Below are 21,673 nucleotides of genomic sequence, written 5' to 3'. Positions count from 1 at the left end.
ACTGAAAGAAATATTCAATGAGGAGATAAATGATCACATATCCATAAAAGGTCTGCAGCTACTCACAATTATGAGAAATTTTAATGACAAAGGCAAAACCAAGATATAAAATTCTGTAGAATGATCAAAGATGCTTAAAATAGAAAAAGGACTAGCAGCAAATAGTACCAAAATGTTGACAGGTCTCTCTGGATAGTGGATTACTAGTGATGTCTATTTTATACTTTTTCTACTTTCTAAATTTCCAATAATATTTTATCATCAGAAAAAAACAAAATGAAAAACATTTTAAACACAACTTATTGTTAAGTATGACCCAATGCAGTGCCTTGGAAACATGCCAACTTCCAAATACTGCATTGCTCTTTCCTCTTTCTCAAACAGTGATATTCTGAATCATGAGGAAATATGGAGTAAAAGGTAGTTTTATATGGCAGTTAGCATTTTTAATTTTCCCCTGGCTTTGATAGAAGATACAAAACACAGACACATTTGGATGGGAAGGGAGTAAAAGACAAAACAGATTTTTATCTGCATGTTTTAAATATTTTTTCTTTCAATGTAAGCTCAAGACCTTTCAGAAAATGTTTGTGGTATTCCTGGAATATATTAGGCATCTTGAAAGCTACTACATAAAACTACAAATTTACATTTCAGTTTTTTTGGTGCCAGAATTACTAAGGGTAGGTGTTGGAAATTAGCCAAGAGAATGGTGGCTTCATGCCATACTCATAACTGCAGAAGCTTGAGGATTTTCAAACTCTTTCATTGATGAATGTTTAGAAAATTTCACACTGGTAAAACAAGTTTGGTTTTTCCTAGATGAGAGCCAACCTATTACAAAGTGATTTTCAGACAATGAAGATTAAAGATACTGATTTAACTGTGTCTTTTACTTGTGAAGATGACTGGCAGAGCCTGATAACAAATCAAATAAACAAAATCGAAAAGTTCCTAACCTCAGAAAATGGCAACCAACCTAAAAAAAGAAAAGCTGAAGAGATGTTGGATTAGAGATTAAAATAATGCTTTCAGCGGTGAACTGAAATATTGATGTGGTTTTGACTAGAGCAAAATGACGTATCTAAAAGCTTTACAGATAATACTCACTTTTCCACCTTTTTCTGATGTGATATTACCATGTTTTTGCTCAGCAAATGCTTCATGTAAGATAGCTAAGACTGCAGTTTGCTGATAGCAATTCCCCTTAAATTTATCTTTCTTCCATATATCCTTTCATCGCAGCTCTTATTGCACCTTCAAAACTCTTACAGAACACAGCTTATGTATTACACAAGACACAAGTAACCCTTTGTAATTTATTACTTTGTATCCTCTGAAAATTGTGATTTCTTTGAAATTTCTTTTAAATGTGAGACAATAAATATTCAAGACTATAGTCAGCTTTTGGCTTATAATGTTTTACTATGATTTAGATATTTTCCCCAAAAGAACAAAATTTATTAGCTTAAAAATTCAGGTATCAGAAAGACTCAAAAGGCTGTTTTTCACTTTGTTCAAGTTTTGTTTCCAGGCATTAAGTGTGTCATATAGTTGTTGCCATTGCTGTTTTCCAAATGTCCGATGTGTGCTATGACTAAAAATTGAAAAATTAAAAGTCATTAGTCAACCTTTTATCCTCTGGTATTCTTTTATACTACTACATACTTGTATCTTAATTAAAAGCAAAGTTAAATATACTTAAAAGACAATTCGGTTAGAAACTTATTAGAAGCAATATGGTAAAAAAATCTTTACCATATTGAACCTGAACCTTCTACTTCCCTGAGCTACATAAACCAGACACAAAAGTCATTAGTATTCTAGTCAATGCTAAGCCATTAAATGAAATGTGCTGGAAAATAGGACTTTCATTAAATAAGCTAATCACATTCAGTCTGAACTTTAATAAAATTATGATAAATAGCAACTATTTAACTACAGTCAACTGATAAGAGCTCCACCTTGATTCTCTAAACATTTAAGTAAAATAATCACAATTAAATTGTTCTACAAAATGCTGCAAAGAATTAAATGTCTTACCTGACAACCACTTTTCTCTGGGTCTGATCAATTTTGCAGTAGATCATTTTTGTTTTCACTGCTGAAAAAAGATGTTTTACATATGTTATACAGAAAATTCCCAGGAAAAACAGTCTATAAGGTACAAACCTTTGACCAAGTAAGCCTTAATAATAATAGTAAGACTTTATAATTTTCTAACATTTTATAAACTGGCTCTCTGAATCCAGTAACAAGCCAAGAGAAGGCTATGGTTGATGGGCCAATCTATAGTAAACATCATGTAGTTTTCATTAAGAATTCTAGGTGTTCTCCCCCACAATCACATATGGGGGGAAAAAAACTAATTTCCTAATAAAATATTTCTTTATAGGTATGTCTAAGATTTAGAGCATTAGAAGAAGAAACCATGCCAACCATTCTGTTCATTTTATTAATGTTAGTTAATAATGTTAATCCCTCAACTTTCAAATGTAAAAAGCTCAGAAAAAAATCCTGATTAACAGTTATATCACTTTCTAACACAACTATTGGGGAAGAAGTTCTCATTTCTAGGACAATCATAAAAAACTGATAATGGTTGACATTTGCAGGTATTTTTGTTCCAGGCACACTGGGCTGAGTGCTTTACCTGAGTTAATTCATTTAATCCTCACGACCACAAATGACTCCTTTATTCCTGTTTCATAGAGGAAGACCTGGTCTCAAACCCAGGTCTGAAACTAAAATCTAGGCTCTTAACCACAATGGTATACTACATGTAGGCCTTTGTTCTATATGACTTCAAAGTGTTTAGAACAAACACTAAAAACCACATAGCAATTTATACTTTTGAATTTTCACTCTACTACAAATGTCTGTCAGTCTACTAAACATACACATTTGCTACCAAAAAAACCCCCAGCTTTGTTAACGTAAGGCTCAGTTTCAAGATTAAAATTTTTATATTCCATGAATAAATTCTAGACAAAAATGAAAATGTTCCAATTGCCTTACCATCAATAACAAATGCTTCAACATCATCAGCACCAATCTGAAGTTCTTGTTGCATTGTATCAAAAGAAATTTCTTTATTTTCCACAGCCATTCCCATAAAAGTAAGTAGTCTCATTTTTGCCATATTCTGTTCATGTAATAGTCCTGAGTAACAACAGTGAAGCCTGGTAAGTATCCATACCAATAAGACCTACACAATTTCGACTCTTATTTTAATTTGTGGAAGTCACTGAGAGCACTTACGTAAATTTTGACAATATGTGAAAACCATAAACTGAACCCATAATTATGGAGTATTTAAAATTATTTTTCTAGAACTACATTTATTACTATAGTGCCACAGGTGATTTGTTCTGTGTGTTCAAGAGTTTTAAAATATTGTCACACGCATACAGTTACAAAAATGTTCCATTTCCCTTCAGGTCACTTTAGATTTAATATTTAAAAGTTGTAACTGTAAAAGTGTGCTATCTCTTAAAAAAGAGTACCATTAACAATGATGCTTATTCTTTCAAAGGCAAAAGCAGAAAACTAAAAAATAATTCAAATCTTGCCTTATAATTAAATAATGCTACATGCTGTTTCAATTATTCATATCAAAAACAATTGTTAGACCTAAAAGGAAGCTTAACGAATTACCTGGTCCGGATCCTTTCATTTCAAAACACAACAAAATTTAAAAGCAAAGAGATTAAATGACTTATTTATAGTCACAAGTGGCAATACTAGTAGCCTTAGAAATAAACAACTAGAAATACAAATAAATATTTACGAATCCTGACTATCCCAATGTCTACCTGTGCCGAAGTAGAAGCTGAATTATAACACATCATATGTACTTGATAACTTATAAAAACAAGTTTCTAAATTATGAAAACAAGTTTCTAAAATTAATCTAGAATTACATGTTCCTTTTTTCTGAACTTTCAAATTATGTAAACTCAGCAAATGATCTATCACTACCTTTTTAATAATTAACAGCCTCAAGTTTGTACTGTTAAAGTTGTCTCTAAGCACTCCATAAATAAATTTGAAATGTGTTAATATTCATATATTAGCAGAAGACTAGGGAAGCCCATTAATATAGCACATAATAGTCTGTTAATTAGCAGTAATTATGATGCAGGCTTTCTATTTGGCACAGATTCAACAAAAACATGATCATAACTCAAATGAATGAGGTACCCAAGTTAAGTATTGCTAAGTGGGTTTAATGGAAATCCACAAGCATCAAAAAATCAATTAGCACACATTAACCCTAATTAACAAATGAAAATTAGATGCTTATTAACTTTCTGAAGCAAGAAGGTAGCAACTGCATAACATCAGATTATACATGTGGACATGTTAGGGCAATTCAGTTGACACAAGATAATCTGTTGGCCCAAGTCGTCAGTGTTAATAAAACAAAGTGTTTTGATAAACTGTTGCCACCTGTGGAATCTATACATTTGTAATCAGATTTTCAGTTGTAATAAATCTCTAATATTATATCTAAAACTAAAAATATACACATTTAGTAAGATGTTTTCCCCAAAGCATCTTTTACAAACAAATTCCTAATAAAAGACTGCTACTTTGCATGGAGGTTCAAGAAACAAAAGGCAAAATAGAGAATTTGGTTTCCGGTTGGAAATAAATTAGAAACGTCATGTTTTCCTATCGCAGAACAAATACTAAAGGTTTTTCTCAGTATTTTAAAATAGAAGAAAATTCCTTAACACTCCTTATTCTGTGGGCATATACAGTTCTCTTTTAATATGATAAAATGATAGAAACTCCTTCACATTTTTAAGATATAATTAAAAATACTTGAAATAAAATTTTACTGCTCTGTGCAGTTATAAGCTTACTATAAATCAAAAAACTTAGAAGAATGAGAATTATTTCTAGAATTATGTACAACCATTATCTATCATATATATAGGGAAACCTTCGTTTAAAAACATTTCAAATTGATGTTTAAAGCTACTACTTCAAAACAAATAACCTAACTTAAAGCCTTTTAGGACTCTTGTTCTCAAAATCAAGCTATTAAGCTAGTGAAGTATGAGGAAGCTGTGCTTTGTTTCATGAAAACAGAACCTTCAAAAAGGAAGTCACAGTGTTCTGTGTCATATTTCAATTTTAAAGTTATAAAAAAATCTAATTTTATGGAAACATTTATTCATTATTAATATGTCAAAAACCTTAATGCAGTAATAAAAAAATGTGCATCATTGAGCAATTTCTGCATTTGTCACTGACCCCTGCCTTAAAATGCTGCAATATAGAAAACGTAATTTTAATGCATGCAATAGCTTATGAACCAGTGCTCCTTTGAAACAGTCAATTACACATCAATGGGGGAGTGTCAAAGTGTTAATTACTACTCCTTTTTCCTTGGTGCGTAAATAAAGAGGTTGCTGACATTAACATTCCATCACATGGCTTCATGCCACAAAACAATTAACTGGGACAGAATGTGGTTTTCTGGGTCTAGTGCACCTGGCCAAAGCATTCTACACAAACACACTCAAATCTACTTTATCTTGATGTATTTCAAATGCCTTATGTTCAGAATAAGTCTGCATAAAATTTACAGGTAACAGGAATTAATGATTACTAAATTGAGGACTAATAGTATAATCGAAGTAGATTATATATATAAATGTATTCTTTTAAGTACAGCTCAAAAGAACAGGGAGACGAAATTCAATTTTAATATGGAAAATACAACCTCTAATGTATTTTGATTGTCTAGTGGGAAAACAAAACATCTTAGTTTCATCACTGACTTCACTCTCAAAAACCGATAATTTCATAAAGCTAAGACTGACTTTCCTGTCTTCAACAAACTAAAGTTAGGACAGTTTCTCCCATTATGTAAAATCACAACTGTTTCTGATCCCATCTACAGCTTCACTTAGATCTGCTTAACAATACCATATACTTCTATAATCTATTAATTTGGAGATGGAGGGTGTGTGTGCACGAAGCATAAAATACTGTATTAGAGGGGTGGAAAAAAAAACCCTGCTCGTTACAATTATGTGACTATGGCTTTTTTAGAAAAACACCAAAAATATAAATTACCATGCATATGAATAAAGAATGAGGTCTTTAATAAAGAAACTTTATTTTAAATAACAAGTACCTTTAATCATATTTTGTCAACTCTTAAATGGGTACTTCTAAAATTATGATCAAAGCAATGGTGATCGTTTAAGTTGTGTCTCTGCTCCATTCCCCATTCCAAAACTTTTAAAAACATATTGATGGAACTATTTATATCCGAATTTTCTCACGTATCTGCTTATTTCTAGAACTTTACCTCAGAGAATCACGGTAGAGTTGGAAGGGTCTAAGATCCAAGAAGCTCTTATGGAGAGAAAAAAATGTCCAGGTTTTCTGACATGCTCTTTCCATCACAAATGCTTCCTTCTGTACCTTCTGATTCCCAATTCACTGAGTAATCTTTTAAACTGTTTGTTGCTACCTATGCTCGTTGCTGTTTCATTACACACCACTGGTTAAGGTAATCTACACGTAAGGCCAAGATTGTATTTGCTGGATCTCACAGTACAAAACAGTTCTAGAATAGCACATTCCCATCTCTCTCTACCCCTGCAAAGAATGAACCCCAAAACTTACCAAGTGAATCGATGAAGTCTTTATTATTCTGATAAAACTTGACATATGATGCCAATTTAGCATTCACAAAAATGGTTAAAAGCTAAACAGATAAAAAAGAGACAAAAAATAGATACAATATTCAATACAGAATCAAGATTTATATTCAAGATATTTTTAAGACACAGACTCCCAGCAACTCTTTACATTTCTTTTTAAGACACTGACTCCCACAACTCTTTACATTTCTTTCAGTGCAGAAAATTCAATCTGATCAAATTACCATCTACACCATTTGTTTTAATAGAAGACTCACTTAGATGAAAGAAATGGTAAATACAGTGAGCTGTAAAGATGGTGGTAATGACACAGTACAAATGGAAAATAATCCAAAATGTATTTATACTTGCATTTGAAAAGTACATTAATGTGTTTTTAAATACCAGATTTATCTTCCTAATTGGGACTAGCAGACACAATATACTAAAAAGAAATTTGTATTATCTAAATTCATAACAGCCAGGCAAGAGAGGAGATGAAGGAAAAAGAGAAAGAACAGAATTGTGTTCAGCAGTTGGAGAAAAGCTAGTCTTAAATTTCAGTCTGTTCCTGATATAAAAAGAATAAACAGTTCTTCTCTCTCCAGATCTAATAGTCATGTTCATTAACACAAAGTAAAACAGTTCTGCTTCAGTATGTTAGATTTAGGAAAAGAGAACATTTTTCACATTAAGGATAAACTACTTACATCATGAATAAGCTCGCCTTCCAAAAACTTGACTGGTTTTAAAGTAAGAAGATGGTCAAAAAGAAATGCATTTGGATCTTTCAAAGCTCGTACAATACACCTTAATTAGGAAACAAAAATCCAAGCTCAGATTCTTGAAGAAATTCAGGTACATTTCACTGATTTTGCAGGGTGCAAAACACATTTAACTCAGTAAAGTATTTAAGAGTTCAATATGTACAGTGTATGAAAAGGTGTTAAGACTGGGGTTAAAACAGGCCAATAAATCTATTCATCAAGTATATCTGTTTTAACAAAAGATTAAAAATAATAAAAGTTATAGACAAAAACATAGCTAGAGAAAAAGTACCACCAAAGTAATCAAAGGATAAATAAAACAGCAGCATCTTGCAATACACTAGTTCTAGGTGAGTGCTTTACATGCATTAACTCATTTAATCATCACAATACCCTAGAGACATATAGCATGCCAATTTATGAATAACAAAACAGGCTCAGAAAGAACTTGCCCAGTAAGTGCTAATTAAGTGGTGGAGTATTTGAACACAGGTAGTATGACCTCAGAGTTGAAGATCTTTTCCATTAACTACCCTTTCTACATCTATCACAGGTCCCTGTGAAGCAATAATTCTTTAAAGAAGTTACCATATTTCTATTTCATAGATCCAACCTAAGATTAGGGTCTATCTTTCAGACTGGGGTTTTCATCCCCATACCAGCTAGAGCGCAAACAGCAAACACCATGTGGCTAGTTCACATGCACTATGGTCCTTCCAATATCAAACCTTGAATTGCAGTATCTCCCTTAGAATCACCACGAGCACACAGTATTCAAATGGTTTTGGAGCACTGATAGATGCAAACATGACTTCAGTTATATGACTGAACACTGCAGCTCACTTCTAAGCTGCTAAAAGCCATCATAAGCACAATGTGTTTAACATTACCTGTGAGCATCAACTCGAGCCTGGGAAGCATTGTCCTCCGTGTAACTTCCTAGCAATTCGACCATGACTTTTGAAGCAGCATCACTAAAAAGAAATACTGCTTTAAGAATTTGATAGTTTCATTACTGTCACTCATTCATTCAAAAATATTTACCAAGTGCCAAGCACTGTACTGATGATACATGCAATGGTGACCGAGAAAGACAAGGTCCCTCCTCTCTACGGGAAAAAGTCACGGAACTTTCCTTCTAGCAGGAAAGACAGGACTAAGGAAAAACAACAACTAGCAAGTATGTGCCATTAAGGGAATAAATGATGTTATAACAGAATAAAAAAGTAGAGACAGGACAGAAGGAACTACTTCATGTAGAATGGGCACATGAAGTCTCTGAAAAAACAACACATAAATCGACATCAAAAGAGCATAAAATCACTGGCTGTGAAAAGTGCTAGAGGTAGAAGGTTGGGAGTTAAATGACTTCCCAGGCAGAAGGAGACAAGTATAAAGGCCCTAGGTGGGAAAAGTCCTGTGTCCTATTAAGATAGTATGGCTGAAGTTGAGCCAACACAAATATTTAAATAACTCTACAAAAGATATCCTTCCAAATTATTCTTAAAATTATGCAGGTGACCAATTTTAACTACAGTGAAAAGTACAAAATAATTAAATGCATTCCTTCAATTTGAACTCTTAGAAAACACTCCCCACTCCCCAATCTGGATTCCACCGGGGAGAAATCAGTAAGATCTGTATGACTATTTTAAAAAGTTAAACAGTATTCTAAAACTTCCTACAAAATTAGGGTTTATTAAAATATGTAATTATAGTAGTGGTTAAGTGGTAACCAGCATCTTAAACATAGTGTTCTCACTATAAGAATTCAAAGAAGTTTTACAAAAAACTGTTTTACTCATTGTTCATTCTTGTGCCATGCTGTAAACAGGTATATTTTCCAGTTTTAGCAGCCACAGTACATTTTAATCTAGTTCCTCTTATCAGCTGAAGAAGTCTGAATTCACAAAGATCAGATAAAATAATCCATTTAAAGTACACAGTTATCTGACACACAATAACATCAGGGCAAATCTCAGAATTCTATTTAGAAGCAGGGGAAAAAAAACCCCAACATTTTTTGTGTACTAGACAAAAACCGAATCTTAAAAATTCACATCAACGGCATAAATCAGAAAGAAAGAAATTTAGTGTTTAAATAGCCATCTAACTGTAGGAAGCATTCACCCATTCTGGGCCCCTTATGTGCCAAACACCTTGGGAACATAATAGTTGACAGACCAGGTTCCTAGTCTTCAATGAGCCTGCAACCCGACAAACCTTTTAACAAGTGCCATGATAAAAGTAGAGGGTGCTGAATAGAAGGGAGGCACCTAACCTAATACGGAAGAAGTGTTTCAGGCACAGAAACGAAGTTGAGTGTAGGGCTAGACAAGGGTAGGCAAACTTTCTGTGAAGGACTTGACCAGCCTTTAGACTTTGCAGATTTTTGTTGCAACTTCTCAAGTTTTGGCAAAAGCAGCTGGCATAAGTATGGCAATGTTCCAATAAAATTTTATGAACACTGAAATTGGAATTTCATATAATGTTCATGTGTCATGAAATAGTCTTCCTTTGAATTTTTTTCCTCAACCATTTAAAAATGTAATAATAATTCTTAGTACACAGGTCATAAAAAAACAGGTGCCAACCCCCCTGGTCCAGACTGGGAGAGCATAGTGCTTTTGTAGCTGACATAGGTTCACTATGTCTAGGGAAGATCAGAGAAGGCCTTTCTGATGAGGTAAGAACTGAGCAGATCTGAACATGGGAGGGAGCCACATGGATACCTGGGAGAAGAGTGTTTCAGGAAGAAGTGCCAGTACCAAGACTCTGGAGCTGGCTTTGCCTTTTACTCTGAATGAAACCATTGGAAGGTTCTGAGTATAGGGGAAACATAATCTGATCTATACTAAACAGAATTTTCTGTCAGCTGTATTAAAAACGTACTGTATGGGGAAAAGGCCCAAAGGGGGACTGGTGAAGAGACTACTTCAATAATCTAAGTAAATAATGGTAGCTTTGACCACATGGTAGTAATGGAAAGAGTGAGAAGTTGGTCTGACTTTAGATTGATTAGAGCTGATAGGATACGCTACTGGATTAGATGTGGGGCATCAGACGAGAGGAGCCAAAAATGAATCTCGGGTTTTAGTTTTGAACAACTGGAAGCATTAGTAATGGCATTTCCTCAGCTGAAGAATAAGAGGGATATTTGGAAATCAGGGAAGAAACACAGGAGATTAAAATTTGAAAATCATTAGCATATAGATGGTATTTAAAGGCATGAGACTGATGAGAGCACTTAGGCTGCAGAGGCTCTCAGCTGGGCGCCATCGGAACATCTGGAAGTGTACGGGAGCTGTTGTAGTTCTAATGGCTTAGCAGCACTTATTGGTATTTTAGTTGGTGAGGGCAGGAGTGCTAAGTGTCCTTCGGTGAATTGAAAATCTAACAATACAAAGAACTGTCCCATCCGAAATGCATTTGGCACTCAGCCTCTCCCACAATCGCAGCAAAAACCACCAACAACATGGATAAGGAATGAATGTAAGAGAGCAGAAAAGTCCCAGGACTGAGTTATTCTAATGTTTAGAGAAAATTAGGAGAAACCCGCAAATTAGGAGCTGCGACTAAAGTAAGAGAAGAACCAAGAGAGGGGCACTAAAAGCCCAATGAAGAAAATGTTTCAAGAGTAAGAATTGTGATGAAAAGCATCATGGGGGGAGTGAGATGACCCCTTTGTTTCTCTCCTTAGTTACAAGTTGGACAACTATGATTTAATAAAGGATGCCCCGCTCAACACAGACATATATCTGAGAGATCCACACATGTGAAGAGAATCACGCATACTGAAACGAGCAGGGGAGGTGAGACAGAGGAAGGACAGAGATGGCGTTACACACACAGTCAGGAGCATACCCGGCCCCAGCTGACATGCAGTGGAGAAGTCAGGGCTGCAGCCCTCACAGGGAGAGAGGCAGAAGCAACATTCCCGCCTGAGCAGCCAGCACCCACTGCAGCTAAACCCGGCGAAAGGGGTGCAGACGTGGCACAGCAGTGTAAGAGCTACTGAGTAGTGGCCACCATTGACAGCAAGAAGGCAAAGCCACAGAAACGCAAACTTGCTCCCCTCCACCCCTGGCCACTGGAACCTGGTAAAAGCAGCAGAGATGCCTCTGATAGCACAAATGCAGCTGGAAGCTTCTGGTTACAAGGAGGCAACACTGGGAACTCACAGGCCTGGAACCCCATTGCCTGGATACACCACCATGGGGGTGCTGCCCTGACACGGAGGTGACTTGAACATAAAGGGTACCAGTACCACTTCGGGGGATAAAGGGTGTTTTCCATGACCCAGGCAATACCCTCCCACCAGGATTTGAAAGGTGCTAGTAGTGCAGGTAAAACAAAAATTTGCGCTATAGCACCATCTACTGGAGAACAAAAGAAGGACCTCTATTTATTAACCTGCTGAATTAACAGCAAAACAGAACTTAAAGGAGTTCACAAATACCTCAAATGCCTAGGCAGAGAAACAATCTATCAAGTACCATGAATAACCAGGGTAACAAGGTAACTCAGAAAGAAAATAAAAAGACCCCAGAAACAAAACTCAAAGACATGGAAGACTGTGATTTAAATGACGAAGAATTCAAGATTGCAGTTATGAAAAAACGAGATGCAAGAACTCAGAAACGCAGTTCAATGAGATCAAGAATAAAATCAACGAACAAAGGGGGTACTTTGCCAGAGACTGAAACCATAAAAAAAAGAACCAAACAAATTCTGGAGCTGAAGAACTCAATAAATGAGGTGAAAAAAAAAATGCATTAAAGAGCATTGGTAACACAGCAGACGAGATGGAAGAGAGAATTAGCAAGCTTGAAAATAGCAATCTAGAAATGACACAGGTGGAAGAAGCACGAGAACAGTTTATAAAAGTAAAAGAATTCTATGAGAACCATCTGACTCCATCAGAAAGAGCAACATAAGAATAATGGGTATACCAGAAGAGAGGGAGAAGGGAACAGAGAGCCTATTCAAACAAATAATTGATGAGAATGTTTCAAACCTATGGAAAGAGCTGGACTCTTGAATTCAAGAAGATACCAGAACATCTAATTATCTTAATGGAAAAAGACCTTCTCCAAGACACATTCTATTAAAACTGTCAAAAGTTAATGACAGAAAAAATTCTCAAGGCAGCCAGGGGAAAAAAAGACTGTTAACCTACAAAGAATACCCCATTAGATTATGATCAGATTTTTAACCTGAAATCTTACAAGCCAGAGTGGAATGAAGTATTCTAAATACCAAAGAGAAACTACCAGCAAAGATTATATCCAGCAAAGTTATCCCTTATATATGAAGGAGAAATAAAGGCTTTTCCCAGACAAACTAAAGCTGAAGAAATTCATAAAACCTACAAGAATGCAGAAAGGAGCTCTTCTAACTGAAACAAAAAAACTAAAGTATACAAAACTGAATAAGTGACAGAAGAGGGAAACTGCAACTCTATTTCGGAATATGGAATTAAACACTTAATTATAACATAAACGTTAATGAAAAAAAGCCTTTTAAAAAAAGACTGTAAAATCTGCAATTTGGAAACAAAACGGCATAAAAAGGGATAATCTGTGAAAACAAAAACATAAAAGGGGAGGACAAAAAGGACTGAACTTGCACAGGAATGAAGACACAATCAGAAGAGGGCTATTGTATGCATAAAACATTTTATTACATAAACCTAATGGTAACCATGAAACAAAAATCTAGAGTTGAGACATGTAACATAAAACAAGAGGAAAAGGAAAAAAAAAAAATCATAGAAAACCACCAAACTAAAATAGAAGAAACACACACAAGGGAAAAGAAACAATGGAGACACAGAGTTATCAGAAAATAAAAAAAATAAAATGGCTGTATTAAGTTCTCACATATCTCCCTAAACGTAGATAGACTAAGTCAACAATCCAAAGGCAGAGAGTAGAGAGGGATGGATTAAAAAACAAGACCCAACTATATGTTGCCTTCAGGAGACTTTTGTCAGCTACAAAGACAAACATAGCTCAAAGTGAAGGGGTGGAAGATGATACTCTAAGCAAAGGGCATCCAGAGACAACCAGGTATAGCCATGCTTATATCACACAAAACAGATTTCAAGGTGAAAAAAGGTAATGAGACAAAGATGAACATTTTATAATGATAAAGGGGATAATTCAATAAGAAGACATAACACTCATCAATATATATGCACCCAACCTGGGAGCACCAAAACATATACAGCATTTACTAACAGACCTAAAGGGAGAAACTGATGAAAATACACTGATAGTAGGGGACCTAAATACCCCACTGACAGCAATGGATACATCACCCAAACAGAAAGTCAACAAGGAAACCTTGGCCTTAAATGACACATTACACCAAATAGCCATAATTGGTATTTACAGAACTTTCCATCCCAAAGTGACAGAATATACATTCTTCTTAAGTGCACATAAATTTAAGAAGATTTAAATCATATCTAGCATATTTTCCAATCATGTTATGAAACTAGAAATTAACTACAAGAAAGCTGGGAAAACCACACAATGTGTGAAGATTAAACAACATGCTGAGCAGCTACCTAGGTCAAAGAATAAATAAGACACCAAAAGATACATAGAGACATTTATTAGGTATATTTTAGTAAAAGTCTTTTTAAAAAAAGATACAGAGACAAACAAAAATATAACATATCAAAATTTTTGGGATGCAACAAAAAAATATACCGACGGAAGCTAATAGCATTAACAGACCTACCTCAAGAAACAAGAAAAATCTCACACTAAGATTACAGCTTATAGAACTAGAAAAAGAATAAATGAAGCTCAAAGTCAGTAGAAGGAAGAAAATAATAAAAATTAGAATGAAAATAAATGAAACAGAGAACAAAAAAGACAATACAGAAAAATAATGAAACAAAGAACTAGTTCTTTGAAAAGATAAAGAAAACTAACACACCTCTGGCTAGACTCACTAAAGAAAAACCCTAAATAGACCAATCACAAGTAAACTGAAACAGTTATCACAAACGTCCCAAAATAAAAGTCCAAGACCAGATGGCTTCACTGGTAAATTCTACCAAACATTCTAAGAATATTTAATAGCTATCTTCTTCAAATGTCTCTAAAAAAAACTGAAGAGGAGGGATAGTTCCTAACTCATTTTATGAGGTCAACATTACCAACACCAAAACTCGGCAAGGACAACACAAGGAAGACAATACAGGCCAATATTTTTGATGAACACAGATGCAAAAATCCTTAACAAAATACTAGCAAATCAAATACAATACATTAAAAGGATCATACATGATGATCAAGAGGTGGCCTCTCCAGAAATTCAAGGATAGTCCGACATCCACAAACCAATCAATGCTACTCCACAGAAAAAGCATCCAATAAGATGCAATATACGTTTATGTTAAAAGACTCAATGGATATAGAAGGAAAGTACCTCAATATAATAAAGTTCATATATGACAAACCCTCAGCTAATACATACTCAATGGTGAAAAATTGAAAGCTTTTCTTCCAAGATCAGGAACAAGACAAGGATGCCCGCTCTCACCACTGTTATTCTGCATAGTACAAAAAGTCCTAGCCAGAGCAATAAGGTAAGAGAACAAAATAAAAGGCATCAAAATTGGGAATGAAGAAGTAAGATTGTCACTATTTGCAGATGACATGATTCTATAATACAAAACCCTAAAAAACTATTAGAAACAATACAAAAAAGCAGTAAAATTGCAAGATAAAAATCAATATACGAAAATCTGTCATACTCCTATATACTAAAAAAGAAATAGCAGGTAGAGAAATGAAGAAAACAATATCATTTACAATGGCAAGAAAAAAGATAGCACCCCTAGAAATAAATTTTACAAAGGAAGTGAAGGACCTATACATTGAAAACGACAAGACACACTTTTGAAAGATAATCTATGTTCATGGATTAGAAAAATTACCATTGTTAAAGTGGCCATATAACCTAAAGCAATATACAGATTTAATACAGTCCCCATCAAAATCCCAATGGCATTTTCACAGAAATAGAAAAATCCTCAAATTTGTATGGAACCACGAAAGACCCCCAAAAGCCAAAGTAATCCTGAGACAAAAGAACAAAACTAGAGATATCACACTCTCTTGACTTCAAACTATACTACAAAACTACAATAATTAAAACAGTATGGCATTAGCAAAAAGACAGACTAATGGAACAGAAGAATTGAGAGTCCAGAAATAAACCCACATGTATATGGGCAGCTAAGTTTTCACAAAGAAGCCAAAAACATGAAATGGAGAGTTTCTTCAATAGATGGTGCTGGCAAAACCAAAAAGCCACATGCAAAATGAATGAAACTAGACTGCTGACAGCACACAAAAATTAACTCAAAATGAACGAAAGAGTTGAATATAAGAACTGAAACAGTAAAATGCATAAAAGAAAACAGAGGCACTAAACTCATGGACTTGGTCTCAAAGGGGTTTTATGAACTTGACCCCCAAGGCAAGGGAAATAAAAGCAAAATTAAATGAATGGGACTACAACAAACTAGAAAGCCTCTGTACAGCACAAGAAACCATCAACAAAGCAAAAAGATAACCAATGAATGGGAGAATATATTTGCCAACCATTTCAACCATTACCTCTAAAAAGGAGCTAATTCCCAAATATTTAAAGAATTCACACAAGTCAACGACAAAAAAACAATCTGATTAAAAATGAGAAGAGAAGCTGAACAAACACTTTTTCAAGGGGCAAATGGGAAATGGGTTAAAAAGTTTAAAGATAGGGAAAAACTATTTTAAACTTTGTAGTTATTGTTAATAGTTGAAATTTACAGAAACAGATTTATAGCAACTCCATGGAGAACAAAGTAGAGCAAAATCACTCACCCTATTTGTCTTTGAAAAATGGCCTCAACAACTTACTTTGCCTGTTAAGTTTTAAGTTAGTTCATTAATTCTGAATACCTTTTCTTACAATCCACAAGTGCCTCATAAAGTAGCCTTAAAAGGGTATGCTTTTTTTCAGTGTTGAGATTCCAGTCAGAAATCCATTTTCTAACCTAAGATGAAATGGACAAAAAGAGGAAATTTAGCAAAACAGCTGAACATTATTTTTCACAATTTAAAATATAACATTTAGAACACGCATAACTGCTACTAATTTTAGCTATAAAACCACACTTCTGACAAGCAGAACAAGTAAGTTATTCCACGTAATAACTTACTTGATCCAGCTCAGTTGGAATATACTGGATGGCTCCACAAGATGCTGCCACTTTAATGAGGCTGCAATATACCGTATATCTTACAGGAGTATTCTTATCCATCCCATGGAAAAGGTTGCTTAGCCTGGTTAACGAAACAAACAAAAAGGTTGAGATCAGTAACTATAGTGATTAAGTTGAGGTTTAGCAGCTCCCACAACAAAGACAGCAACTATTAATAACTTCACATTACAAGGAGAGAACTGGGGCACAGAAAGCTTAAGTGACTTGTCCAAAGTCACACAGCTTATAAGAGCTACAGCTGACAGTAAAGTGACAGTAACATGAAGAGCCCCTAGACAAACAGGGCCTCTTTTGGTTCGTAACTTACAACTGCAGTCTCAGAGATGGGCGTTCACCTTCCCGAAATTTGACCAGCTTTTCACAAAGGTTTTCAATCAGAGCTTCTTGCTTCTCTGGTTCCAGGATCAAAAGGAGGGATACCACGCTGTTCATCACACTTTCAACATCTACACATGTAAGGATAACAATGATGATACTCTAATACTGAATGTATCTAGTTAAATATGTATTTCCAGTGTTCAAAGACCATTAAACACAAGATACTTTAAAGAGATGTAATCTGGCTACTGTAAAACAGTTCTAGAGGCCACTTTTCCTCCAATGGTGTGCATTATACTAAAATATAGTATACACAAATTCAAACTAAACCAGCTCTGTTGTATAGCTAACACCCAGAAAACAACATGTACGTTTTATTAAAGAAGGACACTATTACCTAAGATTTGGTTTGCAACCACTAAAACAGAAGACTGATTTACATGTCTAAATATAAGGTTTAAATTTTTACTAGCACGATATTCAATCATGTGGAAGTTACTGGTTAGGTCTTAGGCTAGGATGCTTTCCCAACTGAAGAAAACTTTGCACATACAAGTAGGAAATGATTTAGAAATAAAAGCTGTCTACTTTCTGGTTGGGTCACTAATTTTCAAGTTAAGATATTAGTCATAAACCAAGTTTGATCTCAAACCTTAACTAGAGATTTCAGGACTCCCAATTTCAAAATTTTCCATTTTAGCTCAATAAACAGGGCATCAGCCAAATAATTAAATAGTTTTTAGATTATATTCCATTTGATATTAATCTAAACATTATGGAAAAGAAGTCCTTCATTTTTTAATTCAGTTCATTTTGAAATTATCCATATTTAGTGTGTACACTAAACAAACATACCATAAACATTCAAAAAACATGCCTGATATAAAAAAAGATGTTTTCTCAAAATAGGCTTACTTCATAGGTACAACAGATTAGAATGAATGGAAAGTATGTGCAAAGATAAGTTTAGAAACAACAGTGCTTAAAAGTTCTAAGGTCTGAAACAAAACAATTCACAAGAAGTTTTAAAAGTAGATTCTTTAAAATTTGTAAAAAATATTACACAAAATTAAAAACAAACCTTTATCATCTTCCTTCAGACATACATCACAGGCTTCAATAATTTGAGCTAAATCTATATGAAGTCCACCTTCTGAGTTCTCTTCTGAAATTTCAGCTCCTTTAGATTTCAGATAAGCTCGAAGTTCAGCAGCCTATAGAATCAAACAAGGTTGCTATATATCTATAAAACTATGAATGAGAAAACACAAGATCTCACACCACTCTGTTCTATTTCTGAAAAAAAATGTAAATGCTGTATTTAACGATGACTTTAAGTTATGATCAGGTGCCTCTTCCCTAGCTCATCCATCGCCACCACTCCACAGGTTTTCCCCTACAACAGGACCCAACCCTGTTGGCTACGACACCCAGTGGAGACATATACTTGGATTATCTTTAGAATTTCTCTCATATCACTTATTCCACTGGACTTTCAGTATATAGCAAAAACCTTTCTAATATAACCCAAAGCTTTTTGGGAGGGGGTTGATCTGACTTGGTAAATTCAATTTGTTTTCAAGAAATGAAAATGTATTGCTTTCAGGTATGTATAACATAGCTACTTTAAAAAGTTAGACATTACCTTGGGAACAGAGTAATCATTTGTTAATTAAATGTTTGAGAACCTGACACAGCATTCGAGGGACACAAAGATAAAAAGATAATTAATGCCTTTGAATGTTGAATAAAATATTTCTATCAAATTGAATCTACCATATAATCTTTTAAAATGCAAAATGCATATCAGGACCAGAAAGCACACCTTTGGACCTATAAAAGTATAACTATAGTACTGCACTGAGGTATTTAAACATTTTCTACTCTAATGCATATATAATATTTAATAGCTTGTTCTTTTGAGAGCTTGTATTTATGGTAGCCAAACATGAATGCAGATGGTATTTAAGGCAATAAAATGAAAAACTGAAACCTCAGTTTGCTGTATGGACACCATTAGTAAAATGCATAGGTATCACATTTTCTAAACTCAAATATGTTTGACTACCTAAGAACAGTATATCAAATCTGTAGATTTGATGGTGCTATTCTTTCAGATAACAACAGAGTTAACTTCACATGAATAAGTATTAAAACAAGATTTCATAAAACATTGTTACCACGTCAGAGAACCCAAAAATATCGCTGTAAAGTATGCTTCTCTATGAAAAAAAATAAGGATTTTGTTCAGTTTCTGCTTTGTAGACAAATGTGAACTTTTCTAAGAACTATTCAACCAACAGTTTATTGTTTTTATCTGTCATCCTCACTGGCCACAAGTTGTGGTTGTGGAGTGGTACAAGCAAAGGAAAAGAAATAAGGATTCCGAACTCTATTTAACTCTAGAGAATTTAATCAAAGTTACACTCCTGAAGCAATCACCTATTGACCTAAAAGGAATGGCTAGTATGAAAATGATTACATTTTCAGCGTACCCTAACTAGAAATCACAGCGTACCCTAACTAGAAATCACACTTTAACACTAAAATATGGTTAACAAAAGTTAACTTCCTGCATCTATGGATACTTTTCTATGTTAAAAAAATATATACCTTTCAGTAACCTAACAGTTAACTGTAGATAATGATACCATTACCAATAAAATATGCTTTTTTCCTTGTCCATATTTTTCTGTGCTCAACTCCTTCCCTGCCCTTTCTTTTTAAAAAAATTTTTTCCATTTTCATGTCTGCTTCTTACTTTGGTCTTCAAGGCCAAGGGTCTACATTTTTACCATAGGAAAAATAATCACATCTGCAATTTAAAAGTTAAGAACAGTAATGATGTTTTCTTTTACGGAAAACAAAATTTCCATGTTCGTGGAATAGCAGAAAAATACAAAATGATAATACGTTAAGCCTTCAAGAGTAGTTTTCAGATCTGCGAAATTAACTTAAGAGATCACCAACTACAGTTTAACTTCTGTTACGGGGAAAATGAGAAGCATTAACCATGCATACTAACGAGTAAACCCCAAACAGAAAATTTAAAAGTACTAGAAAGGTTCACCAGGTGTATGCCTAAAAGTATGAGGGTGGAACTGACGTAATGTTTTCAGGTTACAGACCTCTCACTCTTAAGCACTGAAAATACAAAATATCGTCTATGTATAAAATAAAGGTCACCTGTGCCTTTGTGATACCATACCACCACCATTTTGATCTTTAGTAAAAAATTATTTTTCCCTAGACTGCTTCGTCTAGATATTCGCCACCTCCCACTTCGGATGTGGCTGCGTTTGGGGGACGGAAGCAGATACCATTCCTAAAGAGTCAAAAAGGACTGTGTCGTCAAGGAGTGACTCCGGGCTGAGAGTCGCGACGGCAACCAGGAAGTCGGCCGCGAAGTCTCCGGCCCAAGGCTGGGGCTGCCGGCCACCGGGCTGGGGCAACCCCAGGCCAGAAACGCACGTCCCTGCCTCGCGGCCTCCCCACTGCCGCGCGTGGAGGCGTGAGCTGCGGCTCTCAGCCCTGGAGCCGGCATCGAGGAGCGGCGTCCCGCCGCTCGGCCCCGACTCGGCCCTTCACGCCCCTGAGGACGCCCCCACCCCCGCCTTGGCGGCCCCCGCGGCGCGGGAGCACACCTGATCTTCCTCACTGATGTCGATAAAGGCCGGGACGCTCATGGTGAAGGCCCGGGCGCAACGGACGCTCCACTCGCAAACCACGCCGACCGGAAAAGGGAGCTGGCACTCTTGGTGGCGCCTCACAACCGTTTCCGGGTCACCTTGCTCAGGGCCTTGAGGGGCGGAGTCACCGGGACAGGCGGGGCCGCGGGGGCCAATCCCACCGCGCGCTGTGGCCGAGGCTGGGGACGGAAGGGCGTGCCCTCCGGAGCCGCCTCCGTACGTCGCCTCGCGCTGCTTTCTGAAAATGTCACTGGCTCTCGTCTGTATTGCTGCTGCGCTTACTCCTCACTTAGCTCACCTCTCCCTTGAAATTTTAAGACTGTCGGATGAACGAAAATTACTTGTGATCAGAACAGTTGTTCCGTTCCAGCCTGGCCTCCTCTTCCCTTTGCAGGTGTCTCAGGCCGCACTTAAGGCGCCAGCCACTTGGTCCTGCTTCCCTTACAGTCCACCGAGGTTAACCAGCTCTTGGCAGTCTAGAACAGCCTTTGGGGCATACATTTGTTGCTAAACCCGATCATCTTTTTTTTTTTCCCCCCTCAAGTGATAATTTAACCCATTTTTCAGCCTTTATTGAGAACTGGCTTGCAGGCATTGTTCTCTGCTAGGGATAACAGTAGCTTTTAAAAGAAGCTCTCACATGCAGCTTACGTTCCAGTGGGGATAGGCAGGACGTAAACGTTGCAAAGTAATTAGAAAGGCAGGCCTGGATGGCATTGTGTTTTACAGCATGGACTCCAGAGTTGTATTCCGTGAGATGGAATACAACATCCCGTGGGACTCTTAATTAATTGCCAAGCCTCTGACAGATTTTGAACAGAAGAGTGAGGAGCTCAAACTTTTTTTTTCCTTTGGTAAAGGATTGCTCTGGCAGGTGTATTGAAATCGACCACTTCTGTATTTGGCTTCTTCCATCTAGCACAGTGTTTCCAAGGTTGT

At 35.8% G+C, this 21,673-nt stretch overlaps 1 protein-coding gene across 1 annotated transcript; it reads right to left on the bottom strand.

Moving 5' to 3' along the window:
• Positions 1–1,400: 1,400 nt before the first annotated feature.
• On the bottom strand, positions 1,401–20,854 carry EIF3M (eukaryotic translation initiation factor 3 subunit M). Its single transcript, XM_039866520.1, has 11 exons — positions 20,690–20,854; positions 18,127–18,259; positions 17,035–17,173; positions 16,665–16,788; positions 16,405–16,499; positions 8,326–8,409; positions 7,379–7,478; positions 6,652–6,733; positions 3,019–3,162; positions 2,044–2,104; positions 1,401–1,597 (listed from the first exon to the last, which is right to left on the bottom strand). Exons 1-11 carry the CDS (start codon positions 20,729–20,731, stop codon positions 1,477–1,479), a joined length of 1,125 nt encoding a protein of 374 aa, XP_039722454.1. The 5' UTR covers positions 20,732–20,854; the 3' UTR covers positions 1,401–1,476.
• Between the last annotated feature and the right edge of the window lie 819 nt (positions 20,855–21,673).

Source organism: Pteropus medius, unplaced genomic scaffold, assembly GCF_902729225.1.
Source record: "Pteropus medius unplaced genomic scaffold, Ma_sr-lr_union100, whole genome shotgun sequence".
NCBI lineage: Eukaryota > Metazoa > Chordata > Mammalia > Chiroptera > Pteropodidae > Pteropus > Pteropus medius.
This window is presented reverse-complemented; position numbering and strand designations above follow the sequence as displayed.